Source organism: Drosophila sulfurigaster, chromosome 2R, assembly GCF_023558435.1.
Source record: "Drosophila sulfurigaster albostrigata strain 15112-1811.04 chromosome 2R, ASM2355843v2, whole genome shotgun sequence".
NCBI lineage: Eukaryota > Metazoa > Arthropoda > Insecta > Diptera > Drosophilidae > Drosophila > Drosophila sulfurigaster.
This window is the reverse complement of record NC_084882.1, coordinates 29,532,694-29,555,487: the sequence shown is the minus strand read 5'-3', so window position 1 is coordinate 29,555,487 and position 22,794 is coordinate 29,532,694. Positions and strand designations below refer to the sequence as shown.

Sequence of the window (22,794 nt, the reverse complement as noted above, 5' to 3'; positions counted from 1 at the left end):
CGACAGCCCGACTGATGCCGGGGGGTGGCAGTGGGGGGGGGTGAGGTGGGTGGTTGGTTTGTGGGTGGTGCCGGGTGAGTGACTGGTTGGGCGTTCTTTGGTGGCACGCTTAGTTATGGTTGTTCTGGCATTCCATGTTTGTGTGCGCTTGGGGATTAGTCTCTTCATGGAATCGTGTTCAACTTACGAATACACACACACACACACACATACATACAGAGTTAACCGCCTTCTTTAGATTAGTATTTATTGGCTTTATTTAAGGCTTAAAACAACTGTCTTTTCTCGCACATATTTTACGTTAATTCATTTGCAGTAGCTTGATCGACATAGTGCCTATTTGAATTCTATAAGGTGCGAGTAGTTGGTGTAAGTAAGGAGAAATACAATATAATATATGTCAGTCACATTATATACTATATAGCTTAGCATAGCTATTCTAAACTCTCTACTTAATTTATTTTCCTACTTTTCTACTCTATTTTCCTCCACACACTTTATTCATTTCCTTATTTAAACCTTCCTTCTGGGGTTTTGTTTCTTCTCTTTACTTTAATCATTAGAGCTATTTTCTGTATTTTTTTTATGTTTATTTTTTTTTCTTTCTTTAGATTTCTCACGACTTCTTTATTTTTATTTACCTTGCTCTTTTTACCTTTTTTCTTTCTTTATTATTCGGTTTTCCTTTATAGTATATCGAATAAAAAGAGTTCTAAGTATTTTTTTATTAGCTATTCTTTAAATATAATAAATCTACTAATATTTATAATATTTTAACTTAAAAATCTACTGTTATTTTTACCTATTTTCTCCAGCATTTAAACCAAAATCTTAAGCTAAACATTTCCACATTTTTCGGTCGTTTAATTCAGAGCTACTTTAATATTTATGGCAAATGCAACTGGATGGCAAATATTTTTGCTTTCATTCATAAAATTTGACATTAGCATATTGCATTTCCATTGCGTTAATGTGACAAAATGACAAATGAAGTGGCGGGCGCTGAATCGAGGATGGGCAATGCAGGGCAAGGGGAGGGGGGGAACTTCGGGGCATTCTGAATACCTCCTTGTTGCAAGCGACCATTGCTGAGATGCATTTTATGCGTTTCGCGACAAAATGCATTTGCATTTGCATTCTGCTCCAGTTTGTTGTTGCGGTTGTTGTTATTGCTGTTGCTATTGCTGTTGGTGTTGCTGTTGCTGTTGCTGTTGGTGTTGCTGTGGCTGCTGTTGTTGACACTGTCGCGGTCGTCGAGGGAGAATAGGAGGAACAGCAAAAAGGTCCCCTTGGGGATTGGCAGTAGCTGTTAGAGTAAGGGCTGTAGATGTACTATAAAAAAAAATAAAACACTTTGACAAACGTTTACAAACTCACCAAAGCGACAAAAACAACAACATGACGGAGTCGGAGATGGAGACGGAGACGAAGGCGTCGAAGCAACTTTGAAATTGATAAATTGATTTATGCAAGCAGCAAAAAATAGTCAGTTGACTGCGCGAAATATATGCAAAAATCTTTTATACATATCTGCCATGAAAAATGAAAAATGATGCAAGTGTCGCTCAACTACAACAACAACAACTACTAAAAACTTTGTATATTTTCACTCGAACGCCTTAGACTAAAACATTTAACAACCAGCAGGATTTAACCACGAAAAACCACAATGTGAAACAATGTCGCAGTCAATTGCTCGAGTCGATTCACATGTCAATAACCTAATGTCGAAGAGTGTGCCACGAATTTTATATCATATATAGGAGTAAGAATGTGATGGGAGTCTTAAAGAGAAGGAAGCACACTAAGAACTTCTATTTAAAACTGAATAATAGGAAAATTGGCTAAGAGTTATGCTGCATATAAAGCTTAAAATAAATTGTGTACGTTGATGCCATTCGAAAATCTGGAAAGGGTTTAGACAAATGCTAAAAGTGTACTCAACTGTGAGATACCCGCTACCCAATTTGATTAAATGCAATATATTTTGCGGTATTATTCTCAAAATATACCGAATATACTGCAATTATACTAAAAATATACCAAATGGTATATGTGGTATATCGATATAGTACCGCATTCAAAATATACCATGGGCGGCTCAATATACCAGATTGTCAGCCAAAGCAACTCAGACCTCTAGTAAGTAGGCGTTTTTGCCCATACAAAAGTATTTCTTTAATAACTTCGACAATTTTCATCTGACCGCAACCAAATTTTCAGGAATCATAACTACTATAGTTATTATTATATGTTCCAAAATTTACAACCTTAGCTTTAAAATTACGCTTGTTATTTGATTTTTTTGATTTGCGAGGGGCGGAAGTGGGCGTGGTAAAAATTTGAAACAAACTTGATCTGCGTGCAAACATAACAAATGCTGTCGAAACAAATTATAGCTCTATCTCTTATAGTCTCTGAGATCTAGGTGTTCAGACGGACAGACGGACATGGCTAGATCGTCTCGGCTGTTGACACAAAGTTATAATATCCTTCTACCCTATGGGTAGCGGGTATAAAAATAGATTTATTTTATGTTCCATTTTATGGCCATTTTTTGACTGTAGTAAGTAATTACTTATAGTAAATGTGGACCAAAAGAAGCTGTAATAATTGACTTCAATTGTTTTAAGAATAATATTGAATTCTATTACCATGCATTTGTATTCCATTCTAGTGTCGAAGCACAATGCGTATTAAATAAAATATCAAGTATACACAGTAATTAAGTCTGCTATATTTTTCTGTTTTTTGCTCAGACAATTTTAATTCAATAAACTCTATTATGTTGTACCATAATCAATACAGCAATCCAAGTCACTCTTTACTTTTTGTTGTACAACAGAAAGCCATAAGAATAAAAAGAATTGTATCAATGAAACATCCTGACTCTGAGCCACAATTTCTATCAACAAAGCCGGCAAAGTAGTCCTGCTCAACAATTGAAATGAAAAAAAAAAGGAATTTATGAGTGAGGTGAATTTTTTAGCAATAGCTTAAAGTCAGTGGGCACTTACACACGTTTCAACATTAACATTTTGTTGCCAGCTGATTGAGTTTTTTGCAGCATTATGAGGCATGACCCACGCCCACGCACGTAGCATCAGCAGGAGCAAAAGCAAAAGCAACAGCAGCGGCAGGACACAACAATGAGAATGTCAAACAATATTTCCGTAATAATTTCAATTTTTGCTCGCAGCACTGAAAGTTCTGTTCACATTGTAAGCTGTAAGTACGCAGTGAACAGAAGAGAAGCGAAAAGAAGAGTGAGAGCACAACGAGCCTTTTTATGCTTTGTGTGTGCAGTGGGACATTTAAACCGTAAAGACAAATAATTCAATATGGTAAACAAGTCACGTGCCTGGTGTGTTATTGCTTTTTGTTGGCTTTGATTTTGTGCAGACGACAACAGCAGACGACAAACGACAGACGGAGAGCGTGAAGAACAACAACGCAGCGAGCAGCATGTGTGTGTGTCGGTGTAGGTGTGTGTATGTGTGGGGGCGTACACTTTTGGCACACGCCCACTTGCAAGTATTTTGAATAGGCAAGTACACACATATATAAATTCCCTGTGTTTGCGCAACAATCATTATAAACTTAATTAAAATATCGACGAGGCATAATTAAACAGCAGCGCCTAAAAGTAGGCAACACATCGATGAGGCAATATTAAACGGCGGCGCCGAAAAGCAGGCAACATATTTCCTTTAAAATCCTCAACAAATATGGCGCCGCCTCGCAGCAACCAACTGAACCGCAATACACAAATTCGGTTTATTTTAAAGCGTTTTCGAGGGCAGCCCCATCAGCTATTAGCTAATGTATCGCATTTTAATTTTAAGAAAATAAATGTAGCTGGGAGCAGTTAACAGAGCTACCCTCGTGAAGTGAGTATTTACATATAAGCAGCACCCACACAGACACACACACACCCACACACACACACACACAGAGGTAACAATCACAGGTAACTGCTACATGTGTAAATATTTACAAAACGCGCCAAAAACGTTGGCAAACAGACGCCAGGCGCCTGCACTTGTGCCGTGGCTCATCATCATCGTCGTCGTCGCTTGATTGTTGTTGTTGTTCTTGTTGTTGTTGTTGTTGGTGCTGCTGAAACTGTAACTCGTTCGTTGTCGTTTCCCTGGCAAACACACACAAGGAAACACAGACACACACATACAGAGACTGTGCAATGTTATTTATGCCATTCGATATTTTTGTGGTTGTTGCTGTTGTCTGAGTTTCCAAAACCACCCAGACACACACACACACACATACACCCTCAGACTTACACCCTCACACATACGCTCGATGGGTTCTCTTGTTTTTTTATTATTATTATTATTATGCTGTCATTTCTGTTGTCGCGACATTGTCAGCAACATTGCCGCAGCCTTTGTGTGTGTGTGTGGCAGGCTCAGGGTGCAGTTCCCATACAAGTATGTGTGTGTGTGTATATGTGTGTGTGGGACACACTCGAAAGGGTTCAACTACTTATATGTATATGACATATGCCATAATAATTTTATGCTTCTGAAATTGCTTCACCCTAAATATTTCATTAATATGGCAAATTGTTCTTCTGATTTACCATAAATCGAAATACTTCAGTTCTTGGGTTTCATTTTTATTTTATTTGTGTCCAATATAAATCATTTTTCATACGAAACAACATTACATACATTTGTATCATCAATTCAGACAACTGTCTGCATGTTTTTAGAATTTTGCTCATAACTCACTTAAATGGGACAAATACTATATGTTAATGTCAATTCGACCCTTTTGCAAAATAAAATAAACAGTTGTTCAATAATAATAAATTTAAAAGTATGTAAAATATATTCCATTTTCTTCAACTTATTTAATATATACATAATTATAATTTGAAGTACTTAGTATTCATCAAAAAACAAAAAAATATATAAAATAAATACTTCTTAGCTGTCAATTGCTGCCTTACATCTTCTCCAGGGTATTAACTGCTTAATAAAGTACAAACGTGCAATGTCAAACCACTAAAAAAACCACTCTTTAAACTCACATTGAGACATGCTCGACATGAAATGAGTTGAAGGCCGTTTTACTCATATTATTTTTCTCGATTTCTTTGTTTTCCAAAACGTTTGAACTGTTCACATTCACGCCCTATTAGCCCCTCAAAAGCACACATAGGCACAACCACAAAAGCCACCCCTCCGCTCTCCGGGGCAAGCAAGAACAACCACCACCCTGTGGATGCCTCGTTGGATGGTCGAGTCAACCATTTGAAATGCAGCCGCGTGACTCGAAGGCAAAAGCGTTTAAGCGCTTCGCTTGCCTTTGCCTTTGATATGTGACCATTTGAATGACGGGTTGATGCCGTTGCCTTCGTTGTTGTTGCTGTTACTGCAAATATAAGGGTCTCAGTCATGAGTGGAAGATGCGCAGCAGCACCCCTCAAGCGTGCTGCAAATGTGCACTGTACAGTTTGACAAGCACACGATGACAGTTTTGCAGTCACATAGTTTGCAAGCAACTGCAGTGACAGTGGAACAAAAATATACTTTGTACTAAAATATATAAGAAATTTATTGTATTTATTGTTATTTGTGTTAAGCGTAGAAATAATAAATGTATTGTTGGTGGTAAATTAAAGTATATAATATATATATGTATGTAGGTATATGTATATGTATATGCATAATTCTATATACATCGCATCGATATAGTGTACTTAGCATGTAATGTAGAAATTCGCTTACGGCCTATCTTTAAAACAATTATAGCGTCGTACTATTTGTAGCTTAAACAATTTATGTAATTTTATGGTTAAGGACTAAACTCTCTGAATTAATCCGATTCATTGCCTTTTTGTGTTCATCTCTTTCTCTCTCTCTCTCACACTTCCTCTCGAGCAATCAACGGACATGGTCGTGGTCGTGGTCGCAAACCCTAGCTTAATTAAGACACAGGAGATCGTTGAGGCGTTGACGACGGCGTTCAGCCGTCGTGCGATCATGTCAAATGGGACGTGGTCGTCGCCACCGCACCCGCCCCAGTGGTTTGAACACCGCCAACTGTTTTGCCGGAGAAGAAACGATTGCCCGTCTGTGTGGTAAAGAGCAGCGTATCCACCGAAGGCAACATTTGATTCGGATGCATTAACAGTGGCATATTCACCATTGAGACAGTTGTGGGGCCAGCGCCAGAGACAATCCCATTATTGCCATTCATATTGCCAGTTGTTGTGGTCGTACAACTTGTCAGCTTGCCCTGCGCGTTTAGCGTGAAGGCTGGCAAATAATAGTTGGCGGTTCGTCCTGAATTCACTTGTGTCGCATGGGTATTTGAGTTGGAGGTGTTGATGTTGCTGCTGGAGACCGCTGTCAGTTCCATGGATGCGGGTGATGAGAACGGTGATGACTCAAGGGAGGGACAAGCTAAGCGATTGCCATTGCTAGGCTTATGAGGCACTGTAAGAGAAATAGAAGAACATTAATAACAATTATCATTAACAATAGCAAACTTTGAACTTACAGAAATCTTCGTCAGGTAGCAGCTCGTCTGGTAATTCGTTTTTAATTTGGAAATGCAGTGCTGCAGCTGCCTCCGAGGAGATGGCGTTGTCAGAGGTACCCATGTCCGTATTGACCACGGGCGCATCATACAGCCCGCATTCTTCCATCTCCAGCGCCTGTTCCATGATCAAATCCTCGGCCGAGGTCAAGCTCAGACCGTGCAGATCGAGAAATGCGCCTTGCGTTTGCGGCTCCTTCTTGATCTGTGGCATTGCAACGGGCACTTGGGTGAGCGTCGGCGGCGGTGGCGAAGGTTTCTGTTGCAGCTGCTTGGGCGCCAATTGTTTGCGTTCTCGCTTCGCCTTCACCTGCTTGGCTGGCGTTGCTGCTGTCGACGGAGGTGGCAATTGTGAGACCACCACATTCATCAGCTTACGATCTGCCTGCTGTGGTTGTGGATGCACCTGCTGCAATGCTGTACCCGCTGGCAATGTGATGCCCAAGGCAGCCAAAGCTGCCTGTTGTGGCTGCTTCTTTTTGCGCGTCTGTTTCGCAGTTGTTGTTGGCGTGGTTGGCGTCGCTTTGCCTGTTGTCTCATTGGGCTTTGTTGCTGCTGCTTCACTGGATGCCAAAGGATCATCCCCTGGTGTTGTTGAGGAGGCTGCTGCAGCTGCCGCCGCGGCCGCTGCAGCGGCTGCTTTTTGTGCCTTGGTTGTGGTGGATTTCTTGGAGCAATAGGAGGGAATGTTCTCGAGATGCTCGCCCGTCTTGTGATCCACCTTGTGACGACGTCGCGTATGCTTCAGCCAATTGGGAAAGTTGGTAAAGTCGCGCGGACAATAATTGCATTTAAACGGTCGCATGCCCGTGTGAATATTCGAATGTTGCTTCAGTTTCGAGTTACTAATGAAACTCTTGTCGCACACGTTGCAAGCAAACGGCCGCTGTTCCAAATGGACCAGATTATGCACTTTGAGGCAACGTTCCGTCTTGTACATTTTACCGCATTTCTCGCAGCGGTACGAACGCGTCTGGGCATGATACTTTTGATGTCGCTGCAGATGCGAGCGCTCTTGAAAGCGTTTCTGACACTCCGGACACTCGTAGGGCTTCTCTGAGCTGTGGATACGCGCATGATGCGTGAGATTAATTTTCTGCACAAATTTTTGGCCACAGATGTCGCACTGATACTTCTTGTTATCGCTGTGTATCTTACGATGCATCCACATACTTCCCAGCTTCAAACTAAAAACATACGAGTGGTTATACGAGAGAAACTTAGAATTGGGTAATGTTTGCTTACCATTTCCCACAATCTGGGCACTTCTTCCAGGTATCTTTGCGCACCTCACTGCGATGCGTCTTGAGATGCTTCTTCAGCCCCGCCAGCAGCTCAAACTCTCGCTGGCATTCGGTACAATTATAGGTGATGCGTAAACGATGCGCTGCGGCTTTGTGTGTGCTCACCAGCTGCGGATTATCGAGCACCAGACCATTGCAGTCCAGACACTTGTAAAGCGGCGGCGGTGGTGTCTCCAAATCCAATGCTGACTTGCTGGCAGCGCCTTCTTGTGGTGCTGCTGGCGGTGGCATATTATCATTACTATTGCTCGTTGGCTGCTGAAACATACTAAATGCTGGCGGCATTTGCTCTGCTGCCGGCTCACAATGCTCCACTTTGGTCAACACTTGAGGTTTGGGAACCGTTGCTGTCGCTGTCAGCGCGGACAGCGTCGTTGCCTTCTCCTCCAACGGCTCCTCCTTGAATACTTTCAGACGCACTGCTGTTGCCGCCGGCAAACGTGGCTTCCTGGTCGGCTGCGACAGCTGCAGCTGCATTTGTTCCGGCGATGGCAATTTCACTGGCGTAGTGCTAATCTTTTTAAAGGGCGAATTTGTAAACGCATTTGGTGGCTCTGGCCGTAAAAACGTCACATTGAATTCCGAGTTATTGGTGTCGTTGCCTGCAGCACTGGGACTTGTTGTTGTTGTTAAGGAATTAGATGCAATTAACTCATCACGACACGAACCGCCGCCAACATCAACGGATAAATTGAGTTCGGTATTGTTTTGAGCACTCTCGTCAAGTACGCGCCAAAAGTCGGTGGACGAGAGACTGTTGCCGTTGATATAACTGGCTGAGCTGATGGTGACGCAGGCGGACAGATCGATGTCGAGCGATTCATCTTTGATGCTGGATATGGAATCGAAATTGTTAATGCGCAGCAACGAACTGATAATCTCATCGTGAGCCGCTTTTGTAGGGGTGCTCGCATTTGCAGCGGCCACTGCTGTTGCTGTTGCATTATAGTCGCCGCTGCTGCCGCCATAGATTTTAGGCGGCAATTTTTTGCTTGGCGCCTCTTCTTTCATTCTCTTGGATTTGCCTTTACACTCCATTCGCAACTACTGCGCGACACGTAAAGGTTATGCGGTCGGCGTTTTGCTTAATTGCTGGCGCACGCACAGCGTTTTATCGTGCACACTTTGTTCGTTGGCCGTCACTGCACTATTTATTTGCACATTTCACGACGTTTTGCACGGAAAAACACTTGAATATTGCACAAAAACACCAAAAATATTGTGAAATGCGCTTTGTTTTTGTCACGCTACGAATTCTCAAGTCGCCATTTTGACAGAACAGTGTTGTAAGAGACGCGACGCCTTTTGCCATCGACCAAGGGTTGCATACACGAAAATATCGTTATCGATAGTCGCAATCGGCAAAGTTCTAGATTATGCGAGTAATGCGCAGACGGTCACATAAGGCGCTCGTGTGTGTTTAACTAGTTTTATAATATAGTGTGACCGCAAAAGTCTGTGTGAGTGCTGTGCCACAAATACAAAAAAATGGCGTCTGAACAAGACGAAAGCGTTGTGATAGAAAATTCAGGTAATAATATAACTAAGTAATCGCTGGATTCTTAGTCATATTGGCTAACTGTTACGTATTTGTGTGCGCAGAGTCAGAGGCAGATGCATAGAAAAAAACGTGAAAATCACGCGGCATTCTAAAGCGAAGAGAAAAAACCCACCACATTGTACACACTACTACATGCATGTACACGTACACGCTGTGTTACATACGCGCTGAATCTTATCAAAATTACATATTTTAATTGCACTTTGCAGGTCGCCGCACACGCTCTGGTCGACCGGCGGCTGTTCCAATAGCTGCAACACCAACTCGTACCACTCGACGCACTTCAAAGCGGCAAGCGCAGGTCAGTGTCATACATAAACACAAATACATATACACGGTGTCTTCCAATTTGATTTCAAATGATGACAAAACACATGCAATCTTCGTGCAAATGTGGCGTTGTTCCATTTGCATATGATACGCCCCCTCCCTCGGGAGGGGCAGCATGATTATCTGCAAGGGCCAACTGATGAAACAAAACAAAAAAAGAGCGAGAAGAGGGAGTCAGCAATGTTTAGTAAATTGATTTATAATTGGTTTTTTGTTTACAGTTGAGTGATCACGAGGAGGAGAACGAAATCGTATTGCCAGCAACATTAGCACAGCCGGCAGACGAAGAAGAACCAACCATGGAGAACAATGCTGAAGCGCAACATTACGAGCAGCAGCTGGATGACGATGTGGAAATGCTAGCTACCACAGAAACAACAACGGGTGGCGTGGACGAAAAGAGCTCCTCGTTTCCCTTTGGCGCCGTTGCCGAACAACACTCGGAGACCAGTGATGACATTAAAGAGAGTCGCACCGAAGATGGAGTTGATACTTCGCTCTTAGCTTCGTTAGCTGGCGATAATGCCAATAGTTTGCCTTCAGTGGCCGGCAATGATGAAGCTGACATTAATAAGAAATCGGACTTTGAATCGAATGTTTCGGCGATGGAAAGTAAACTCAATTCCTCCGAGGATTCTAGCTCACATCATGCTATTGCCGAGAGTTTGGGCGATGATATGGACGCCAGCAATGCAACAATTGTGAATACGGAAATCATTTCGGAAGACGAGCTACCGCCACCGAGCAAACCGGAGATTAACGATGCCGAAGAGGTATCCGATGAGGAATTGCCAGCGCCACAACGCGCTGAACTACCGGCAGATGCTGAGGTGATATCCGAAGACGAGTTGCCCACCCACAACAATAATAATAATGGGGCTGAGCCAAAGGTTGCCAGCAAGCGCAAGGCAGGTAAAGATGAGGATTCGTCCCAGTCAAAAATAGATGATGATGATGGGGAGCAAAGCAGTGAGCAGCAAACGAGCACAAAAAGCAAAGCAACGGAACAATATAATCCCAGTAGTCCGACCTCAGAGAGCAACGACGCGCCTCCTTCAGAGAAGCGAGCAAAAATCGATGAAGGTAAGACAATAACTTACAAAAACTTTAATAAAAAAATAATGATAATATTTCTTGAAGCAGATGGCGAACAGAAAGACAAGGAAAAGGACAACAAAAAGGAGAAAGAGCGGGACAAAGACAAAGAGAAAGAAAAGGATAAGGAAAAGGATAACAAGGAGAAGGAGCGCAAAAAGTTGCCCGATCTGGACAAATACTGGCGCGTCGTCAAAGACGATGCCTCAGACTTTACTGGCTGGACATATTTACTGCAATACGTGGACAGTGAGGTAGAAGGAGAATATTGAGACAACACACTTTTATTCCTGTACTAAGACAACATTTTATGCTCTTTTTTTAGTCCGATGCAGAGGCGGCACGCGAGGCTTACGACACATTCCTGTCGCATTATCCCTACTGTTATGGCTATTGGCGCAAATATGCGGACTATGAGAAGCGCAAGGGCATCAAGGCCAACTGCTATAAGGTGAGTACAAAACATACAATTCAGTACAATTAAATGTCTTTGCCATTCTTTGTTTTACCGCTTACTCTTACAATTACGACTGATATATCTATATATAAATATATATATTCCACATGTTGTTATAATGACATTTATTATAACTGAATAAAAAATATACTACATTCAATAAAAGCAACAATTACAAAACAAACAAAAAAATGAAAAGAAGCAAAACACAACTGATATTAATCCCTTTAGCCATCAGTCCGTGTCTCAATGTCTCAGCAAAATCATAGCACACAAGGTCACGAACTACAGTTCAATGGTTGAGTGATAAAAACTGGTTTAAGCTCAAATCTCATTATGTGGGAATCGCATCCAAGCACTCGGCACTTTGAATGTTGTATTACACATTTGCATAAATATGTGAATAATTGCAATTGAAGTTGTAACTATTCACTACTCTAGCCTTTTGATCTCTCAATCATTGCACAATTTCACATGTGTGTTATTTATTTTCAATAGTTCATACTTTAGAAATGATTCGACTACACATCGTTTTGCAATCCACGCGCTCTAGAGCTTAGTTTTATTTTTATCAAAGTGGGGACCAAAAACACTAAATGGACGCGAAGCAATTGTTGTACTTGGTCTTTTTATCTTATCGAGCGAGAGAGAGAGAAAAGTTCCCCAGATAAAAGTATTACGACTAGTCGGTTTGTTTTTGGTTTGTCGTTGGCCAACTTCTCTGATCTCTACTTCGCATGTTATCTCTCGTTATCACCACAACTCCTTCGACTCCTTCTTCAACACAATTCTCGTGAAGTATCGTAAGTAAGTACAAATGGCGATTAAATGAAATTTTTAAGTCTCTCTGTGCTGAAAAAAAGTTAAATATCAAATACGTGTGTTATATATTTTCTGTGTGTGTTTTCTATGTATTTTATTACGTATTCATTTAAGTTACTTAAGCAAAAATCTTAAGTTAGTAACTAAGTCTACAACATCGACACACCAATCACGAGCAAGTTAGTTTATGCGGAAAACTTTTCAAATATTATTTCAAATTCTCTTAAATACATTTCTATTTCTTCTCTGCCGATCCAACAATCAAATCCCGCACAAATCGCAAAACTTTGTTTAACCAAAAAAATAAAAATAAATGAAATGAAATGACAAAAAAAAAAAGGTGTTTGAGCGCGGACTAGAAGCAATACCGCTATCAGTGGATCTGTGGATACATTATCTGATGCACATCAAGGCTCATCATGGGGATGATGAGCAATTCATTCGCAGCCAGTACGAACGTGCTGTGCAGGCCTGTGGCCTGGAGTTTCGTTCCGACAAACTTTGGGATGCCTACATACGCTGGGAGAACGAATCGAAGCGTTATCAACGCGTTGTTCAGATCTACGATCGATTGCTCTCGATACCCACCCAAGGCTACAATGGCCACTTTGACAAGTAAGCAAATGCCTTTGATTATCCAGACTTTTGTTAACCGTTTCTCGATTTCCTTTACAGTTTCCAGGACTTGATCAATCAGCACACAGTCACTGCGACCATTTCCAACGAGGAGTTGCTACGTCTGCGCAAGGAATGGCATGAACGTCAGCATAGCAAGGCATCGAAATCATCGTCGAAAAGTCGTCGGGACAGCGGCAGCTCAAAGGAAGCCAAAGGTGAACGCGAACGTGATCGCGATCGTGACGAGTCAAAGCAAAAGGATGGTGACAGCAAGTCACCTAAAGAAGCGTCGGAAGCACATACCGACGAGTCATCGAATGTTACCGATCTAACCAGTGAATCTTCGTCACCAGCATCCTCGAAGTTGCCACCACCAACTGATTTCAGTGATCTCAGCACGCTTACCGACGAGGAGATAGGCGGCATTAAAGAACGAGTCATCTCAGCGCGTCGCAAAGTGCACAAGTCAACAGTTAGCGCAGTCACAGCACGCTGGTCCTTCGAGGAGGGCATCAAGCGTCCCTATTTCCATGTGAAACCATTGGAGCGTGCCCAGCTTAAGAACTGGAAAGATTACCTCGACTTTGAGATTGAAAAGGGCGATCGGGAACGCATTCTGGTGCTCTTTGAACGTTGCCTAATTGCCTGCGCCTTATACGATGAGTTCTGGCTGAAGATGCTGCGCTATCTGGAGTCCTTGAGTGATCAAAGTCCAGAGGTGCTGCAAATAACACGCGAAGTGTATCGTCGTGCCTGTTGCATTCATCACACAGACAAGCCCAGCCTGCATTTGATGTGGGCCGCCTTCGAGGAGTTGCAACGCAACTTCGATGGTGCCGCCGAAGTGTTGGAGCGCATTGAGCAACGTTGTCCGCATCTCTTGCAAATCGCCTATCGTCGCATCAATGTGGAGCGTCGTCGCGGTGCCTTGGACAAGTGCCGTGAGCTCTACAAACACTACATTGACAACAGCAAGAACAAAGCCATCGCTGGCAGTTTATCGATCAAATATGCACGTTTCCTTAACAAGATCTGCAACGATCTAGAAGCGGGTCTGGCTGCGTTGCAACAAGCGCTCGAACGTGATCCGGCCAACACTCGTGTGGCACTGCAAATGATTGATTTATGCTTGCAGCGGCAACAAGTCGTGGAGACCGAAGTGGTGCAGATCATGGACAAGTTCATGGCGCGCGCTGACATTGAACCTGATCAAAAGGTGCTGTTTGCCCAACGCAAAGTCGAGTTTCTCGAGGACTTTGGCAGCACAGCCAAGGGACTTCAGGATGCGCAGCGTGCCCTGCAGCAGGCGCTTAACAAAGCCAACGAGGCGCAGAAGAAGGGGTGCGTATATATTTAATCCGTATTATACAGGAATCGTAAATCATTAAATAACAATTTTTTGCTTCAAAGTAAGATTTATTCAAATTCTTATAATTAAACCTTGAAGAAAGCTCTAAAAATCAAGTTGTAATCTTAGCCTATCCGATTCTGTTTAATATAATTTCTCATGATTCCGATCCCTGATCTATATTATATATACTCTTAACTAATAATTCTCAACTTTTAGCGATGGCAGTCCATCAAGAAAGGCGTCAACAAACAGCAAGGATGGCGCTGCCGCCTCTGCTGGCTCCGCAGCAACTACGGCCTACAACAATGGTGGCACAGCGGCTGCCAATGCCAGCTACAACTATAATTCGGCCAACTCGAGTGCCTACTACAGTCAGCAAAGCGCTAGCGGTGCCTATGCACCCCAGCAACAACAACAACAACAGCAGCAACAGCAATCCTACGACTCGTACTATAATCAATGGGGCGGCTATGGATCGCAAGGTGGTGCAGCCAGCACTGGAGGTGCCAACTATAATTATGGACAGTGGAGCGGTTATGGTAACTATTATTAGAGAGACAGCAAAAAGAGCCCGACTATATTTTAAAACCCGATTTCGAAAGAATGATGGGGGTATAACTACACCGTTAAATTAGTGGATAACGTAAAGATATTTGTAATTTTATATTGAATTCTAATTATATTTAAATATATAATTAAAGCTATGTAGCATATATATATAGCATGTGCAACAGTCATGCGCCCACACGCAACCTCACTGTAAACCACAACAAATAAAAAAGAAAATAGAAAAACAAAAAAATTAAGGATATGAATTTAATCATTCTTGCTGCATTTACTGAGTATGTGTCTGTGGCTGTGTCGTGTTTGAGAGTGTTTTTCTGTTGGTAGTGTGTTGGTATGTTAAACTGGTCTTCCGTAATTTCTTATCCATTACATTTCTAGCAGCTGAAATTTAAACAATGTACAACGTTTTTGGGGAACAACAAGAGCATTGCTTAGAGATACGGTCTGTACCAGGCGACCTCGCCTTGATTGCAACCCGTCACAAGCAGCGGCTCGCGTGGACTGAATTTGGCGCATAGCACCACGTCCTGGTGCTCGATGATGTTGGCCAATTCGACCAGTTGACGTGGCTTATCCTTGATCTGATCGACCATTTGATCATTGGGATAATCACTGCAGTCCGCCTGATAGCCCAACAAGCGCACACCATTCGCATACGGCGAACAAATGATGCGACCATCCGCTGAGAATCCCGGTTCCTTGATGAAACCCGGTTTGTTATTCGTCTCGGAGGCATAGTAAAGCAGCTTCCTTGCATTCACCAGTATCTCATGAGATCCCATCTCACTGGCAGTTGTGATCGCTGCCGCTGAAGTGTTGCTCAATGGTCGCATTGGTATGCGTTGTCCCAACTCCAAGCTCTCGGTGACATCGTTGCTGTCGTTGCTGCTGCTGTTGTTGCTAGTGCTGCTGTTGCTGTCACTGCTGCTGCTCCCGTTGCTGTTATTGTTGCTGCGACTGGCGCTTGTCGACTCGCCATTTGACGCCTCTGTCTGAGCAGCTCGTGTACGTGCCGAGCCGCTGTTGGGGCGATTGCCCACATTCGAGCGCAAAGGCAGCACACCGCTGCTGATGGCATACACAAAATTGTATCCACTCACATGATTCGCCGAGTTCCGTGCCCGACTCTGACGTATAGCACGCTCTTGCACCGTCACCTCGGCGGCCCAAATGTCGGGTATAAAGTTATCAGTGGCACCACCCGCAGCTGGCGGCGATGTGGCCACAATCCTTGCCGGATGCGCACGCATATAGCGACGCAGTTGAGGACGAGCTATTTGGAAACCCTGCTGCACTCCCCGCTCACTCTCGCTGGGTCGTGGCGGTGGCAGGGGACGTTTGCGCTTAATCGTTGGCTCGTCGCCAGTCTCGTCCTCCGTGACTTCGGGCTCCTCGTTGATGTCGTGGATACAGGTCCATTCGCTTTGCTCGTCGCAGCTCACGTTGCGTGTGAGCATGCAACGGCACTGCGGATGAATTTGCAGTGCCATTATCATTTCGGCATCGTTCTGTTCCGGAAAATCGGTGACCAGTTCAACGCGATTCTTCTTCTGTCGCTTGGAGAACACATGATCGTATTTGGCTGCCTGGGGAATGAATTGTTCGCCCAACTGCATAAGTCTGTAAATGCCAGGCTACAAGAAAACAAGTGCAGGTTAGCTTATCTTCGATATACAAATATTAAATGTGTGCTCACTTTTTTAGTGCCCGATAACTAATAAAAGGGAAGGGAGGGCAATGAAATTTAGTGACGACGTAGACTATATTTCTTATCAGCGTGAATTGTCAAGTACACAAAGACCGTCTGTCTATTCTTATGTCCGTTTGAATCTGTGAGACTATCTACACTGAATGGTTACCTATTTGTATTTGATCTGTGGACAATATTGCAAACAAACAACACTCACATACAAACAAAACCTCACAAAATTAGCGGCCTAATAGACCACATTCACTTTATTCAAAAGTGAACCGGTCAGCTTTTGTTCAGACTTAATTGGTGTTTAACTGGGTATTGCTAAAGTCGAGCACACTTTTCACACTTTGTTGTTGCCAACTGCTTACCCGAAAGCCGCACAAATCTTTGTGCAATGTGGTCAAGTCCAGATGATGCACGATCATAATATAACCGCCGCTGGTGCACAAGACAAGTTTATCACCAGCTGGCGAGATGCGACAACGCATGAGACCGCTGGCATGGAAGACACGCTGTGATATTAGGCCCTGTTCCGTTTGTGATTTGATGTCCCAGGTGAATATACTGCCATCGAAACCGGAGGTCACCAGCAGTTTCTCTTTCGACGAATACTCAATGTTCTTAACCCAATTGGAATGACCGTGAAGCACGCGCAACTTTTGCTTCATGTTGCGCAGATCCCACAAGGCCACCGTAAAGTCGTCAGAACCTGTTGCAAATTTGCGATCGTCGAAGAATCTATTACAGAAATTTCAATCAATTAGGTAACGCCTTTGTTTACACAATTCTATTTCACTGACTTGATGCAATTCACGCTGTCCGTGTGTGCGTCAGGAACCTTGAAGATCTCCTCTTGTGTGATTGCATCGAACACCAAAACACATTTGCGTTGCGTCGCCGCCACGACAACATTGCCATCCGCATTATACTCCAGATTAAAGATGGCACCGGTATCGCGTCCAGCTGTGCTTGGCGTGCAGTTGGCATGGTAACTGTTGAACATGCCCATGGAACTGTAAATGCTGCGCATCAGAAAATTCTCGTTGCCCGCATGACGATTGTGTTGCTGCCAACCGCTTTCGCGACTTCGCAGATATTGCTCCATGGTGTGCATCGAATGGTTTCTTACGCACGCTGTGATCCTCACTTCGCGTGTATCCTAAAAACAATCGACACTCGCGACACTTCACTACTGCTGTTGTACTGTGGTTTGTGTATATAAAATTTGAACAACTTAAACAGTGATGGAACTATCGACAAGCGCGTGTCTCCAGACAGCCGCAAGCAACGAGGAACAACTTGCACTATTAACAGATGACAAACGAAATTTAAATTTTTATTTTATTTATTAAAATTATTTTTATTTCTACAGTTTTTACTTTCTATACAAAGAATTTTTACTTATATACTAATTTTATCAATTACAAATGCATCTTTTATATATAATAATGGTTTGGTACTAGATTAATTAAATTTAAACTTTCGTATATTTTTTCAAAATAGTTATTTTAAAGATAATATCTTATATGAGTAATAACGTGCCTACAATACATTTAATTAATTTAAAACAAGTGTTTAATTTAACATAATATGTCACATATGTCACAACACTTACACCGAAAGTCACTATATTGGCTCTTCACTACTCTTCGCTACTTTTAACATGTTTGTAGTGTAGCCCTGGACAGCGTGACCGTGCTCGATTTGTTAGCACGCACATAGTTGGCCACACCGTTAAATCTGTAGGTAATAAACAAAAATTAAAACACTTTTTTTCCTGCAAAAACTTCAACAACAAATATGTAGCAAAAACAAACTGAATTGAAAAGTTGAAAGCAAAAAAGCATCAACATGGAGCGTTTCGCTTTCAAGATCGATGCAGCTCTCAGGGCGAATTTGTACAAGATATGTCGCCTGTGCGGCATTGATAATCCGTCCAAGGTGCCAATATTACCGATGGAGAGCGAGATTATAGATCTGGACGAGCCCAGTTTGAGTCAAAAGGTTTACGAATTGGTTGGCTTCACGGTGAGTCTTGAATCCTTAACAAAGGTGTGGTCGTGGAAAATACACCCCCATTTGTTTTTGTTGCAGGTGTCGCAAGACGACAAAATGCCACAGACAATGTGCAGTTTGTGTGTGGATAAAATCAATGATTTTTTCGAGTTTCGTGAAATGTGCCATGCGACCAACAAACAAACGCGCAAACTGCTGGGCCTAAAGCAGGCCGATCCACAAACGGTGAGTGCAAATTATTTAAATATACGTAGAAGCAACTGCAATAATTAAACATATCTGGCTTTTGCAGCTGATGGATGTGAAGCCAATCTTCAAGAGCGAACCGCTGCCCACGGGCAATAAGCGTGGACGTAAACGCAAAACTGATGATAATGCCAAGCCCACGAACAGCAGCGAGTTATCCTTGGATGCAGTTAAGCACGAGCCTGTTGCCTGGCGCAAGAAGCAGCGCCTACAACAGCAACAACTGCTGCCAGCCAGCAAAACTGAAATGTAAGTCAATTAAAGTAGGCATATTCAATTACAAGCTAATGTACTAATCACCTGCAGCAAGGAGGAACCCACGGATGCTGACGGCAGCTTACTTGGCAAAAAGCGTCGCAAAGCCAGTTGCAGTGTGTGTAGCGAACGTTTCGCCAGCAAGGAGGAAGCGGAGGAGCACAGGGCCGCAGCGCATGTGCCGTCGATAGCGCGATACTCATGCTATGCCTGCAATCAGACGCACCACAACGCTAGTGACATCAAGGCGCATCAACTGTGGCACAAGCTGTCCAAGACGCCCTACCAGTGTCCGCAGTGTAATGCAAGCGTGGCCAACAATTACGCTTTCACGCGACATTTGCGCGAACACACGCCAACGACGCCAATTGGTTTGCTAGTGCTCGATCGCGAGTGTCCGTTGTGCAAGAAGACGTTCTTGACCAACTATTTCTACAATACACATCCGTGTGCCCGGCGCACTCGCAAGTGTGGTGGCTGTAGTCGTGCACTCAACACCGAGGTGGCCTATATGCGACACGCGCCGCACTGTCCCAAGATCTATTTGAGCCACTCGAAGCACATAATGCCCGAGGTGGCTGATCACGAGGCGCAAATGCGCATCAAGAACGAGTATGATGTGGACAATGAGGAGAGTCCTGCAATAGAGAACGCAGCACAATCCGACATGCAACCTGTTGTGGTGCTGGAACGCTTAACATCGCCGCTGTTGCGTGCCTCCCTAGAGCCCAATTCGCTGGGCCGGAACAACGAGCGTGTCTCAACGAAATCCTATTTGAAACGTGTCGATCAGCTGCTCAAGAATACAATGAGCACGCTGGTCAGCATTAAGCATGAGCCCGAGGTGCATATCGATGACACAGGACCGCAGCTGCAACCAGTTGTGGAGCCAACGGAAAGTGAACCGGATGAGGAGCCACCCGCTGACTACGATGATTTTCGCAACGATGACAGCGATGACGATGAATCGGCAGCAGCAACAGCACCAGATGATGATGCACCAGCAGCGGCAACAGCAGCAGATGATGATGCTCCGACTACTGATGCACCAACGGTGGCTGTCAAACAAGAGATCATCGATGAAGCTTATGAACAGCAGCAGCTGGGCGATGGCGTGCAAATCAAACAAGAGCCGCTCAAGCTGAAGCTTAAAATCACTAAGAACCATGGGCAACTCAATTCATCCATTGTGGACGATGATGACAACGATCTGCAGCTTCAATCGAAGAGCGCCAAAAAGGAAAAGAAGCGAAAGCACAAGGAACGCTATAGAGAGTCAGAAGAAGCAACACCTAGTGCAGAAAATACAGACAATGCAGCTGAGATGCCTGCATCAAGTAGTGCCATGGTTACCATCAAGCAGGAGCGTGTGGATGAGAATTACGAAGATGTGGCACAACAGGCCGAGTTTGAACCACAAGCTACTGTCATGACGAGTATTCCCATGCTGCAGTTGGAGAGCAGCAGCTTCACCGAAGAGCAGCCAGCAGCAACGAGCAGCAGTCGGGAGCCAGAGACGGAGGATGTCAAACCCAATCGCTTGGAGCTCGATCGCTTGATGCAGATCACGCATATAGCCAGCGGTGTGGCCATGGCCGAAGAAGCAATGCCTCCGGAGAACGCTGTGGAGGCGGTGCCCAATGAAGCACCTGCAGAGAACGCACCTAAGACCGCTAGGAAATCAACCAGCGCAAAATCAACGGCCAGAAAGAGCACAGGTGGCATCCCGAGGCCAGCGACAAGCTCATCGAGCACACCTGCGGTGGAAATGCAGCTGCCACAAATTGTGGCAGTGGAAAGTGGTGCAACGATGCCTTTTAATATCGCTATCAAACCGGAGCCACTTAATCGCGGCTATGCGGATGAGCATGAAGAGCAGCCGGAGGAGGAACAGATGGCAGAGGCAACTAGTGAGATTAATCACAATGAGAAAGTCGACGAGGAAGCTGCCTATATCAGTAACTTGGATTTGAGCAATGTGGTGATTAAGCAGGAGAAGGATTTGCACATTTCCGATGTGGATATCAATGGCAGCGATGCGGACAACTTGCAGTGCAATGGTTCACGTGCTAGCGAGGAAAGTGATGATGACGACGACGATGATGATGACAGCGCATCGTCAGCCGATGAGGCAGAGGAGAATATGGATACGTACGAAGAGCAGGATGAGCGCATTTATCAAGAAATAGAGCTCCCACCTTTGGAAGAACAAGCCGCAGTTGAAAATGCCGAAGTGGAGGAGCCCTGCGAGTCGGAACAGATGCAAGTGGAACCAGAAAATACTTCAGTGCTGGAAGAAGCGTCAGAAATTGCCCAAGAGCAGCTACAGAATCCACCAGTGGAACCACAGGTGGCAGAAGCTGAGAAAGTAGAGTCGCAGCCGATGCAAGTCGAGTCAGAGGCTGAGAATGAGAATGTGGAGAATGAGAATGTGGAGAATGTCGAAGGCACAGCAAACACCGCAGTAGAAGCAACTGCAATTCTTGAGTCCTCTGCAGAAGAGGAGAAGTCAATTGCAGCAGACGAAACGCCACCAGCAGCTCAACCTGAGCCAGAGCTGGCGGCAAGCAGCGCTCCCGCCTTTAACTTTGTCATCACCAGCGTTTGCAGCCAAGCAGAGGAAACGTTGCCAGTGGATGAACCGCAAACTCCAGAGAAGAGCAGCCACAGTGAAGAGAATGTTACCTGCCCCGAGGTTAACCTAAGTGCGCCCAAAGAAAGCGAAACGCTGGCGCAGCCATTCTTTGACCCATCTACCACCTCAACCAACTACAATTGCGATGAGGAGCAGCAAAATGTGCTTAACCATGAGCTGTCCGCCTCGGAACAGGCGGAGGAGCAACTTGCGCTACCGGCAGTCGAAGAGCAGCAGGAAATGGAGGCAGGAACCTCAAGTGCAACTCCTAGCTGCAGTGAGAATGCGTCGAGTGCCAATGAAGAGACTGAGAATCGCATCAATGAGCAGCAGCAAGAGCATCAGCGGCACGAGCGTCAACAGCAACAGCAGCGCTGTGAGATTAACGATGATTCCAATATCAATGAAATTGCCGAGAACAATAACAACGCCAACATTGAACGTGAACTTAACGACGATGCGAATGTGGCTCCTCAGGAAAACCCTAATATCTAAGCTAGTTAACACATAGGATTATTAACTTAAAATGAACATACATTATATATGTTGTCCTCTTGTAGTCGCCATACCCGTTACTCCCCTGTAAATACTACATATACATATTGTCACTCAAGTCCTCATCGCGAAAAACTAAATCACAAAAAAAAACAACTTACGTTACCAAATTCGAATAAAATACAGTAAAAAGTAAATGGTAAATCCTTAGTTATATTAAGTTAGATATACACAACTTTATTTACGTAAATTACATAAATTAATGGCTTATATAATACAATAGATTATCTCTATATATATATATATAATATAAGTATATATAGAATACATGTACGTATATGTATTTAAATACACAAATCGCACAAAAACCTTTCGACTCCTTTATCCAATATTTATTTAACACACACAGATTGATTCACAAAAAGGATTCACGCTCAAGTAATTTCAATATTCATACAACATATAGAATGAAATGACTACGTTTTGTTTTATTGTTTATAATTATGTAATTATTATTTTGCATTTTATGCAATAACTAACTAAAAAGCATTAATACTTAGTTCTTGGGTCGAAAATAAAATGTCATAGTTTTAAAGATGAAGTTAGAAGCTTCTTTGCAAGAAGCGACAGGAAGCATTAGGTTTTCATTTCTTTTTTGTTTTTGGAAAAAGGAATTAAATAACATAAATTTTCACACATTATTATTTTGTTAAGAATTAGCTAATTATTGAAATGTTTTTATAAATTGTTTTGTTGAGCAAAATTTTTTAATAATAAAT

The 22,794-nt window shown here is 43.5% G+C and overlaps 4 protein-coding genes across 5 annotated transcripts; 2 read left to right on the top strand and 2 right to left on the bottom strand.

Moving 5' to 3' along the window:
• Nucleotides 1-5,552: 5,552 nt before the first annotated feature.
• Nucleotides 5,553-9,137, bottom strand: LOC133838076 (serendipity locus protein H-1). Its single transcript, XM_062269033.1, has 3 exons — nucleotides 7,813-9,137; nucleotides 6,529-7,754; nucleotides 5,553-6,464 (listed from the first exon to the last, which is right to left on the bottom strand). The coding sequence occupies exons 1-3, from the start codon at nucleotides 8,907-8,909 to the stop codon at nucleotides 6,007-6,009; spliced, it is 2,781 nt and encodes a 926-aa protein (XP_062125017.1). The 5' UTR covers nucleotides 8,910-9,137; the 3' UTR covers nucleotides 5,553-6,006.
• Nucleotides 9,138-9,247: 110 nt separating this feature from the next.
• LOC133838075 (pre-mRNA-processing factor 39) lies at nucleotides 9,248-14,676 on the top strand. Of its 2 annotated transcripts, none has more exons than XM_062269032.1 (8): nucleotides 9,248-9,402; nucleotides 9,642-9,733; nucleotides 9,984-10,845; nucleotides 10,906-11,111; nucleotides 11,183-11,308; nucleotides 12,477-12,751; nucleotides 12,812-14,095; nucleotides 14,322-14,676. In XM_062269032.1, exons 1-8 carry the CDS (start codon nucleotides 9,360-9,362, stop codon nucleotides 14,656-14,658), a joined length of 3,225 nt encoding a protein of 1,074 aa, XP_062125016.1. In that variant the 5' UTR covers nucleotides 9,248-9,359; the 3' UTR covers nucleotides 14,659-14,676. The 2 variants fall into 2 exon arrangements, with proteins under 2 accessions (XP_062125016.1, XP_062125015.1); XM_062269031.1 differs by having other exon boundaries at nucleotides 10,903-11,111.
• Nucleotides 13,988-17,624, bottom strand: LOC133838077 (DDB1- and CUL4-associated factor 10 homolog). Its single transcript, XM_062269034.1, has 3 exons — nucleotides 17,169-17,624; nucleotides 16,737-17,106; nucleotides 13,988-16,306 (listed from the first exon to the last, which is right to left on the bottom strand). Exons 1-3 carry the CDS (start codon nucleotides 17,480-17,482, stop codon nucleotides 15,104-15,106), a joined length of 1,887 nt encoding a protein of 628 aa, XP_062125018.1. The 5' UTR covers nucleotides 17,483-17,624; the 3' UTR covers nucleotides 13,988-15,103.
• A 475-nt stretch (nucleotides 17,625-18,099) lies between these two features.
• On the top strand, nucleotides 18,100-22,660 carry LOC133838074 (uncharacterized abhydrolase domain-containing protein DDB_G0269086). Its single transcript, XM_062269030.1, has 4 exons — nucleotides 18,100-18,396; nucleotides 18,463-18,609; nucleotides 18,677-18,879; nucleotides 18,937-22,660. The coding sequence occupies exons 1-4, from the start codon at nucleotides 18,220-18,222 to the stop codon at nucleotides 22,013-22,015; spliced, it is 3,606 nt and encodes a 1,201-aa protein (XP_062125014.1). The 5' UTR covers nucleotides 18,100-18,219; the 3' UTR covers nucleotides 22,016-22,660.
• Nucleotides 22,661-22,794: the final 134 nt, after the last annotated feature.